The 11,182-nt window shown below is 45.9% G+C and overlaps 1 protein-coding gene across 1 annotated transcript in view; it reads left to right on the forward strand.

The window, feature by feature from the left end:
• LOC126531680 (uncharacterized) overlaps window positions 1–8,915 on the forward strand; it is an 83,611-nt gene extending 74,696 nt beyond the window's left edge. The window contains exons 2-3 of the mRNA XM_050179332.3: window positions 1,738–1,780; window positions 8,433–8,915. Of these exons, the coding sequence (XP_050035289.1) occupies window positions 1,738–1,780; window positions 8,433–8,462 (73 nt within the window). The 3' untranslated portion in view covers window positions 8,463–8,915. The remainder of the gene's footprint in view (window positions 1–1,737; window positions 1,781–8,432) is intronic.
• The last annotated feature ends 2,267 nt before the right edge of the window (window positions 8,916–11,182 follow it).

The following is an 11,182-nucleotide window of genomic DNA, read 5'->3' on the forward strand; positions in this document are numbered from 1 at the left end:
TTTCAGACAATAATAATATATCATGTAAAAGAAGAGCAGTATCCGGAGCCACACTTAGGCACCAACCTCTCCTTAAATACATTTAATGATAATAAGATAGATCACTATAATTTTTCCACGTTACTGATTCCGTGTCGCAGGATCAAAATTTCAAGATAACAAATCTCGCTCGCCTAATTTGAGACTTCGTAGCATAAATGAAACGCGCCAGGATGAAACTCCGACCGGTGAGGTATTAGGATAATTAACGAGGGATTAAAATACGGGCTTCGACAAACACGGTGCTTGGCTATCATCGTCCAGGGTTCCTCGTTTCAGCAATAACTACATTCGCCCAATGAATTCACTACTGGATGATTCTCGCACTGGTGAAGTTCTCAGGCTCCTTATTCGACGCTTAGAAGCTCTCCGAGAATAATTTGCCGACAGAGATTATATTATGAAAGAAAAAAAAAAAACGTTTCAGCGCTTTCAATTTATTGTTTAGAAATTGTATCTTCTTTCTCCATTTTGAGGCCTTACACTCTATTTTACACGACAGTGAGCAAATGCGGTAGTGATTATTTAGTTATCCGACTGTTAGCCTTGGTGGCAATATACGTAAACGTCTTGGTAACCTAACCGCACTTAAGATGAGCGCCGTTTGTCAGATTTGATGGAGAATGACGAAACAGATAAAAATGACGTCATTGCGACAGCAATTATACGGTCGCTTCAGCCGCAGTTGCACCGTCGCTATTGGCGCCGCTGTCGGCGCCGTTGCTATCGTGATGTCCTGCTATCAACGGCGCATGCATGGTCCACGGGTGGTCGATTAGAAGATCTCCAGTGACGCCTAGTGTATTTTTCTCCAAAAGTGACGATGCCAAGTGGACGCAATGTCACGCTCCACTCAGTTGGCTCTGCCAGAACAAGGGCAGCGTGCTGTCTCCTACTGCTGGCATCAATGTTGTGCTCATACGCATTTGGGTTCCCGCTCAGCAGCTGCTCTGTGCATACTACGCTGTGGAGAGCGTCAAAGCTAAATTTAAATCATCCTTGCTTTGGACGTTGACCAACGCCGAATGTTTTCCTTTGGTATTATCCAATGCACTGGGGTGGGGCGACACCTGCAGTAGAGCTGGCACGCTCTTTGTCACGCAAACTGCGCTCTGAGGCGTCTTGAGTGCAACTCGAGACGCCTCAGAGCGCCTTGCAATTTCTTTTAATGCTTCGTCCTCGGGCGAAAATGCCAATTTTTGTCGGTAGTGCTTAGTGCTGCCCCGAACACGCGTAGTGTGCTACGTTGCCTAGAGGCAAGCCTGAAATTGAGAACGAAGAGATAGAGAGATAGCGAGAAAGAATTAACAAAGGAAACTATATTTTGCGGTCGTCTCTAAATGCAGCAGTGCGTGTGACGCAGGCGTGTTTTATTCGCTGAAGCCGAATATTATGCCTAGGATAAGCTTATAGGATGTTTACGGCAAGATGGCGGGTCGTATTTTTCAGTATAACTAAGCGCAAGAACTTGTCTGCTTGATTCTTACCGCTTTTCAATCTGACGCGCCTGTTCGAATGCATACTAGAGAAAACACTCGTACTTTGCCGAATATTTAGTTGTGGTTAATGAGTTTGTTCACAAGGAGAGATAAAAACAAACACTAGACATTAGCGGTACCGTTTCTAAGGGATACTTAGTAATCCAACTATTTTTGGGGGGTTCTTATGAGAAATTTTTATTCTGGTTGACTTTTGCAGGTTCGGAAGAAGCGTTCCGGTCCGGTTCTCAGGCGGCTCGATGGTTTGTACACATTTTTTGAACATATCATGACTTTGTTACTAAATTGTGTTTCCTCACACTTTTTGGATATGAAGGATAAACGTTACGAGTGCAGAACTAGCTTTCTTGCTTACGTGACGGCCAACTAGTGGGAAGTTTGACTTTGAATGTAGCTGAGAATTAAGCGTCGATTAGAAGAAGAATACAAAAGAATTTGGTTGTTTGTATTCAGGTTGAATGCAACGTAAGAAGGCACTAAAATAGTCATTCATGATCCTTCGTTGCAGGCTTAACGTATAATACGAAGATCGCCTTGCAAGATAAAGCCAACCCAAAAGGTTACTAACATAATGAATATTATTGTCAAAATCATAGACAGCCTATCGCTGCTGTCTTGTTCGGCCTGTACCTACCTGTCCAAACGTCCGTGGTGCATGTTCTCTAGCATGACTGTGCGTTTTGTCTTTCGCTCTCGCCCAAAATTCTGCACCTATGGGCAAGCTAAAACCGCAAGTGACCAACCGAACCAAAAACCTAATTTGGATCCTTTTTCATGCCAGAAACTTTTGGGATTGGTAGTAGGTGCCGAATGCAGCGCTGTTAGCCAAGCCCAAACGTTGCGATGGAGACATGACCTGCGTGTTCAAACACACCGACCTTCCTTTGATCCTGTGTGGGTCGCAGTGCACATCAGTATACGGATAACATCGCGTGTGGAGAGCGATGGGAAACACGCTGCAGGCCGGGCGCGGCTTCAAAAGAACGCGGCTGTTGGCATAAGCATGGCAATCACCCACCACAGCAATCAAGTGGTGGGTAATAGGGCGACGCAGAGGCCTCGTCGTGGCCTTAATTGTGGCTGTGACACGCGTAAAAGGTATAGATGGAAGTGTAGCAAAGATCCATACATGGCTGGATCTTTTTGTATGCTTCTTTGTTCTCCGTCGAAACCGAATCGCCTTGTGTATGGATTTTTGGATTGTGCTTTATGATGAAACGCGTGCTACTCCGAATGAAGTACGGCGACCGCCAGGACCGACATTATCGTTGCATTCCGGAAATGTTTAGTAGCTGCTGCAACACAGGCTGTCAAAGCCCAGTCACATTAGAGCCTTCTGTCATCATCTCTCGGGCGCAATGCCCGCCCGTCGCACACAAAGGCTTTCTGTCTGATTAATGATGCCTCCCTAGTAGGATACCTTCTGCTTAGCTGTATACGAAATGATATGCGTGTGCCCCTTTGCTAATGTCGAGGTCGATTTACGAGTGATTAAAGGTTCCAGCTTCTTATTTATCAGAATGTGCGCATGGGCCTTAAACAGGAATGTTGCTACAACGAACGGAGATCTTTAGTCCTCTCTCCGCGGCTCAAGTGACATGCCTAGCACAATGCAGCCTGAAGCTGCTTAGAAAATCTTGAAAGAAATGCGTGACGAAAACGAAACGTAAGTGAACACGATAAGCAGAGCAGCTCCTTTCCCGCATTCAAGAAGTTATTGTCACGAAGAGGCCGGTGACGCATTCGATGACCTTTCCGATTTCATCAAATCAGTCAGTAAATAGAGTATCAGCATAACCTCGGCGAATTAATGAATTGAAAAAGTAACCACAATAATGAATGAATGAATAATTAAATGAATAAATCAACAAAACAATCAGGGCAGTATCATTTTCATGCCTTAAAATTTGTGGCGTACCAATAACGGGCATTCTGTTGCGCATATTGACGGTGTATTTCCTCTCTTAAACTTGCATAGTGAATGCTAACTTTCCAAACAGTGACACCGACACATGGAGTTAAATCTGCGGCAGAAACCTTCTTGACTCCAAGTTCATTTGTAAAGACTACGCTTTTGGGTACGCTAAATGTGTTGTCGAGCGAACAAAAGAATGGTGTGTTATAAGCTTGCAAGAATAGGTACATGAAGTATGCTAACGTTGCAACGAAATAGATACGGAAACTTGAGCGAACTGTGACTAAGGAAGAAAATATCTACCACGAGCAGCGCCATTATATGACTTGGAATTCATAAAGCTTTATTAAATCACTGCGTATTTAGGCTATAGAGGCTGTAAAATAAATCTAAGCCTTTGTTTCCTTCCGGTACAATGGAAAGTTTTAACTCACAATCTTTCTTTTGTAGAGAAACCAATGACCAGTAGTCATACTGTTATCAGCAGACACAAATAAACGAAGCTATAAATAGAAACAATTAGACAATCTCTGAGAAATATTTAATAACGCTGTCTACAAAACTGCAAGCACTTTAAGCACTCCCGGTGAAAGATAGCACGAATATCATCGCTCAATAACTTTTGGTATTTGTCTATCTGTAAGGAAAATGAAACTTTAGCAAAGCCCTATGGATGTTACAGTTTACAAACATCTTTAAGAATTTGAATTTCTGAAGAAGCGGCTCCATTATAACGGTATATACTGAGCTTATCATCGATTTTAAAATTGGCATATATGTATGTAGGCGTGTAGTAGCCAGAAGTTTCATTCTGATAGAAGGTGACAGAGGTAATAGTCAGGATCATAATTCACATATTGAACCAAAAAGCACCCCCCGCGGTGGCGCAGTGTCTTTGTCGTTGCGCTGCTAAACCCGAGGGCGCTGTATCAAATCCCGGCCGCGCCGGCCGCACTTCGATGGGGGATCAATTGGAAAAAAAAAAAACCGTGTGCCATGCATTGGGTGAACGTTAAAGGTCACCAGGCGGTAAAAATTAACCCGGAGTCCCCCACTACGGCGTTCCTCATAATCATATGATGGTTTTGGGCGCATAAAACCGTACAATATCTTTTTTTTTTAACCAAGCAGCAGGGTAACGCTATAACCGAAGCTTGCGTCTATGCCTGGCGACGTGATCCGCGGACGAGTTCCGATGACTCGGTGGGGGTCGCTGCACCCTCTTGACGCCGTCTCAAAGTCCACACGCACTGGCTAGTCGAAGGCCGGCGTAGCTTGTGCATGCGATAATGGGGACGTGCTTGGCGAGTGGCGCTCGCCTGGAGTGGCAATATATGCACGATGAGCTAGTGCGTACCCCCTGCTGCAAAACGCGAGAGGAGCCGGCAGCTCCAATGCGCGGCCGCCTGTTGACTTTGGCCGCCGATAACGGAGGCTACGAGAAGGTCGAGGGGCACCGGCGACCGCTGCTCCTCTCTCAGTGTTCATTATCACTCGCCGCGTGCGCGAGTTTGTAGGCAAACTCTGGTAAACACGCGGGAGTGTTAATGTGGATATTTACATCCACGATCGCTAGGGCAACCACGGTTAGCACCTATTTTTGTTCTTCTTCGTCCTGTCGCCTTAAACAAGCATTTAGTTCACTAAGATGGTAACTTGGGCTTGTTGGTGATTCATTACGAGCAGTAGGCGTAACGCGCTGTGCACCGGGACAAAAGAATAAGTGACAAGACGCAGTTGACGCCATGTGAGTGCAGCAAGTCCCTGTTGATGGACGGCGCAATACCTTTAGAAACACCTCAGATGAACAGTACTGTCTGTGATCCCTGATCCAGACGAACATCATCCCACAGGGCAAGTATTTAGAATGCAGCTCAAGCGCCCGTTCCTGCGTTCAGCGTCGGCGTGCTTCGGCTTTTTACCATTCGACTCGGCGCATACTAAACTTGTTAAAAGGGCAATGGCCTCCATGTGTATTCAGGTGGCGTTGGTGAGGTCTTGTTTTCACAACATGCAGGAAAGCTTTAACTGTCAGGTTGCACGGCTACGATCAACCGGATACCCTTGTTCTAACATGGTTTCAGTCGAGGGAACGCTCCTTCAAAAATTAGACGGTAAGTGGAAAACCAAGCCGCCACTAGAAAAAAAGCCGCAAGTTGTTACGTACATGCATAAAGTGGCCCGAAATCGAAAGAAAGTGACCAGGAAGTACAAATTATCTATTGTTTTTTCGGCTCCACGGAAGCTTGCTGGCCTGTGCCAACGCATCTCAGACCCGCACAACCTAACCCTTTGTTGCAATATCATAAAGACCGTATGTGACTTGCGCGGTCGGTGTGGTGTACGAAATTCCACTTAATTGCGGCAGGGTATACAGAGTTTGCCAGCTAACATTAGCCAGAGTTTAAATATATACAAATGCCACGTAGCTGTCCAGAACAAAGCTAATGTTCTTTGCCGTCGCTTGGAGATACTCAAACAATTTATTTCATTCAGTCTAATTAGGCAATTAGTCTTATTAATTAATATACTCAGATATTGTAATTAGAGCAAACGTGCCAATGCGAAAATTGTAGAGCGACACGAAAAACTCCCGATACAGCTTTCTGCTGCTCAGTACGTGCTACATAAATCTGTTTTGCCGATCGTTTTTCATTGCGTTTCTAATTGCGTTTCTGATAGCGTTTCATGTTTCAATTTTCTCATTGACACTTTTCATCTCATTATAACACTTGAGAAGCTGAATAATTCAGATTAATTGGCTAATTAGGTGCAATGAAAAAATATTGTTTATCTGCAAGCAACTTCAAACATTACCTTTATTATGTCCAGCTGCGTGGCATTTGCATATTTTTAAACTCTGGCAATATTTACCTGGGGCACCCTCTATATCGGCCAGACAAGTCGTCTGCATCAACGATAGTACAAGGGAACACGACCTGTCTGTCAAGGATAAGATTAATGCAAACTTACCTATGCACTACGATTCCTGCACGTGTGAGCCAGATCTTTTCCATATACGCATTCTTGGTAAAAGCAAGGATCCTTTGGCATGGGAATTAATGGAGGCGTATTTCATCAACATATGAAACATGACATCTTTGTTAGCGATATGTCTGCGGCTTTACGCAGCCCTGAACGCCAGTTTTTGCGCTGTATGATTGGATAATCACGCAAACTTTGTTTAAGTATTGTGCTCAAATGTACGTGCACACATGGCCACCTTCTCTTATAAAGGTGACCCCGTCTGCTTTCAATAAGCTATTTGCAAGTGACGCTCTTTCCTGTCCTAAAGCTTTTTTCTGCCCTAAAGGGGGGGAGGGGGGTGGCATCGTAACTTTGCGGAATAAGATGAACTAACTAGCCCACCAACAAGTATGGATAACCTCTGTGAGCAGCTATAAAGACTGAGAAAACAGAACCTCCTTTTCATTGTGGCTTCCCTTTGTTTTACTGCGCCAGTGGCCAAAGGGGTTACCGTTGCTCATGTGTCGTGTCGTATGCTCACAAAGTTCACTTCTAGCATGCCTGTGCAGTGTGGCAGTTGGGGTTTGAGTTATGAGTAACCATATCAGAAAACGAAAAGACGCATGTATGGCAAAAGAAAATCTTCCAAGATCCAAATAAACTTTGTGCATATGCTAGTTAGAATGACAAAGAATATACTTCACAGGTTCAACTTGCAACCGCTATTAATTACGAAAATTACTATATTTGCGTTACGAGTGTCCGCGCATAACGATGCAGTATGTGTGCAATTTTTGAAACAATTCTGGCAGTTTGAGGATGGAAGGCATGCGGTTGAAACTTTCCGCACATCTATTTCAGTACCAGTGCATTGTGTATATTAAAAAGCGTAAAAAGTGAAGAAATAATAGCAGTAAGCGTGACTAACGCAGGTAGAGGGCGCGGACCGAATGAGCGGCGAACGCGTTAAAGGCCCGTCACCAGGCCACATAGCAAATTTCGTTTAAATGCTGGAACTTGTTACGTGCCCTCTTGGGAGCGTTCTATTGCAAGCATTTTTCAAATTGGTTCATTAATAGCCGAGATAGAAATATCTCATTGCCGCCAACCCATGATTACCGGAGGCGAACGTCACCGCCAACGAGGGCTCTCTCTCCACTTGCCCCGTCTAGCCTGCGCAAGCGAAATTCCTTCCCTGCGTTCTCCCATACCGGAGCTGGAGGATCGCGTGACGCATACGTCATGGGTCCCGCGATCTATTTCCTTTCTCATGTTTTTTTTTTTTTGCTGCGCGGCGCATTTCCGTTGACGGACGCGAGCGCGAGCTGTTGCGTTTGTCTCGTCTCGCGCAGCGCATCATTTTGCGCGCTGTGCACGTAAACAACTGATTAGCGGTATAAGTCAGCGCTACACGAACACTTAGGCAGACACAAGCGGATTACAGAACATGATCGCGCGTTAGAGCAAAGTAGAGAATGACATAGTTTCGTCCTGAGCGCACGCGATTGCATGACGTGGGAACAAGTAGGCGAAATGGAAGAATTAGCAGATGTTGCCTTGAATATATATCGAAGTGTCACGTGTCCCTGTGAGCGACGTCACAACATATACATGTACGTAGGCGCACTTGCTGATGTACATCATCGCACCGTCTTAGAGTGCGGCGCCCTCGACGAGAAGGGCAAAGGACGTTTAGTTTGAAATTTCAGCTCTTTCCGCGGCGCGTGGCGATGTAATTATTAGCAGACACGGTCGTGAGCGTGCACTGTATGCACTACGCTTGTCAGCTCAACATGTCCAGACTTGGTGGAGGGCCCTTTAAAGAACGGATTCCGTAACACAACGGTGCCATTGGCTCTTGAGGCGTGTTACTGGTTCCGTTTCCGTAACACATCCCGGTAGCCTATGAGGTTACCTGGTTGCATCACTGTCGCAGCCTTCAATTTCTAATTCCTTTTTGAATGATTAAGTGAATTTGCATAATGTTGTTTCGTTTGCTTATCTGCTCGCAGTCGTCGACGTCCGATGAGTACGAGAGATAGCACAAGCAGGCGTCGCCATCACCGAGGCACAGGAAACCCAGTCACGCCCTCCTTCAAGGACACCGGTGGTTCCAGCACGTCCAGACAGCACCGCAGCCGAGTTTCTCGAAGCACCGAAAAAAAGAAAACGCAGGGAGCGGAGACACTGGAAAAAGACCCAGCGTCCGCAACTCAGCTCCTCTAACGGGAGAAGTCGCACTCGCCGGCGATGTTCGTCCTCTTCTGCATGCTGTGCTGGACACTCATTCGCGATTCGCGATCGCCATGCGGACATGGAGCGCGTGGCAGGCGTTTCACCGCACGGCACGGGAGAAGAAACCCGGAAGTACCTAACTGTCCAGCTTGCGCCATGATTCCCACCCACTCCCTTAACCCTACTCCTGAACGCCACGCCATGTTCTAGCGTCTGAAATAAAGACCCCCGATGCCGCCATTTTGTACTGGCATGCCCGAGAGCGTCTTCTACGGGCATTCTCTGTCTCAGTGAAGAACAAGAGGGAGAAAAGCTGAAGTAAAACCTAATAGCACAGTAATATAGCACAGCTTGAGATTTTAAAAAAATATATTTAACCCTTTTAAGATCTCGAAATATTCTGGATGCCATAGGACGACCTGGAATCCGGTACAGTCTGGGAGAATGTGTCGCTCCATTGGCCTGCCGATGGAGGCGCTGAGGCACCTTACTGCTTTTGTAGCTGGCGAAGATAAGGTCCACTGGCCAAATTGGCAATACGAATATTAAAACGAAGCTTTCTTTGCGAACCTTGCCGGGCTTTCTAGACTACGAGTGCAGCTGGTCTTTTGCTGAATAGCTCACAAGCAGGACACTACCATCTTTACTATGCTTACGTGTGGCGTAGCTGCAGGCCTTGTATTCTACGGACTTGCGCTGTCATAAAACAAAAATCTAACTATCCTCATTGCAACAATTATGCGTAATCAAGGGTGCATTTTATTTGATAAAGCAAACTTTTATACGCCTATTTTATTAGGCATTGGGGTTTGGATCATCTGCTCGGTTGATTTTTCTCCGAGTAAGGTGCCGTTTACGATTGCACGATCTCCAGGATCAGCCCACTCTTGTCGGCGCGCCGACCCTGGGTAATGTGTCATAGCAAAGTGCGCCAGTCCCGGAGACAGTGTGGAGTGCAGCCACGTTGGTCACATGATGGGGTATTTGCGTCTTGCCGTTTTCATAGACAGGCAGGTAGTCGCTTTGGCTGAAGACGTTGTGCAGAATATAATCAGTTGCGTGAATTTTTTTTAACCATTTCACGAAAGCTTCGCTTTTCAGACTCCAACATCTGAGTTGGATCTGCATAATATTTAATGTGAAGCATTCTCTGCCTCATTTTTCGCGCTTTGCTGTAGGTAGGTAGGTACCTGTCTCGCCTCGCTTTCATTAAACGAAGATAATGTGCGACCGATAGTGGAATCGAACATCTGCCATGGGGCAAAGCACGCCGGTGATCTAACCGCTAGGAACACAAACTTCTCTCGTTCTAAAGGCAGCAGCTTTGCGTGTACCCCACGTGTCACTTCCTCGTGTTGTTTCTTCGCGGTAGCTCACGTTTTCACTCACTTTCTCCAGCACTTTCCTCATAGGAGTTCACCCTGGGGCAGAAACTGTGGGACGTTGTGCCAACTTCCTGACCGCCCTAGTTAATCATTTTTTAACCTTTCATCGCCGGAGTAGAAATGACAGCGTCCTTGTAGCATACAACCTCATCATCTAGCCTTAGGTAGTACTCACGGCTATATTACATGTAGTTGCTGATGCCGTCACAGTCCGCGTTTTTCTCGCTTGCGCTCGTCCACTGCCCAACAGTCGCCATGTCGTAAGCTCGCGTCAAACGGTTGGGCGTACATAGGTATTTGATGCCATATGATCGTCTTCAATGTGATCGTGTTCGTGCTGCTGTCGTCACATGTGCGCAGACGAAAGCTCGCGACCCACAGACACCACTACTCAATGCACACGAACACGTTGGTTCATCTGATAAGAGTTCGCAGAAACTCAAACAATGATGGATAGACAAGTACCTATGCTTCGCATAAAATCGATTGCCACAGTGTGTGGGATCTGCACAATCTTTACGCAATTAAGTGCCCCATATCGCAGAAAATCTGTTGTCGGTGTCGGCGTCGGCGAAGTTGTCTGTGAGCGAAAACCTACGTGTATATTTATGTACATGGATATGCCACGCCTTGCTATATGACATGCGGTATATTCAGGTTATATTGCCACACCATTCTATCACTAAAGTTGCTCATATCTTGTCTTACATTCTTGACAATGCTATTCCTCGGAATTTTGAGAATGACAGCCCACAAACAAATGTCAGGAAACAAAACACCAACAGCACATGCCTTTTCTGTTAAATCTTCTCAGACGTAAATATTAAACGTGCGGAACAGTAACAGAAACGTGAAAATGGTGTAATTCTCTTGGTGTGGCTGTGCACAACCTCCGGGATAGGCCCACGCAAGAGGCCGCGTTTGTTCCAGAAACCGCGCCTTCGTGCCTAGCGTTCGCCTCCAGCGTTTCCCGCTAAACATTTCGGTTACATAAGCTGATATATTTGCCGGGAAGCGTGAGAATCAGTCGGGGATCTTTGAATGCCATCGCGTTCCACTCTTAAAGGCGAAGCTTAAGCCTCCTCCCAAGTTTTTCTATGTAATCTCATAAATATGCATGCTTGAAGCGTCATTTGTACGGT

Source organism: Dermacentor andersoni, chromosome 5, assembly GCF_023375885.2.
Source record: "Dermacentor andersoni chromosome 5, qqDerAnde1_hic_scaffold, whole genome shotgun sequence".
NCBI classification, from domain to species: Eukaryota; Metazoa; Arthropoda; class Arachnida; order Ixodida; family Ixodidae; genus Dermacentor; species Dermacentor andersoni.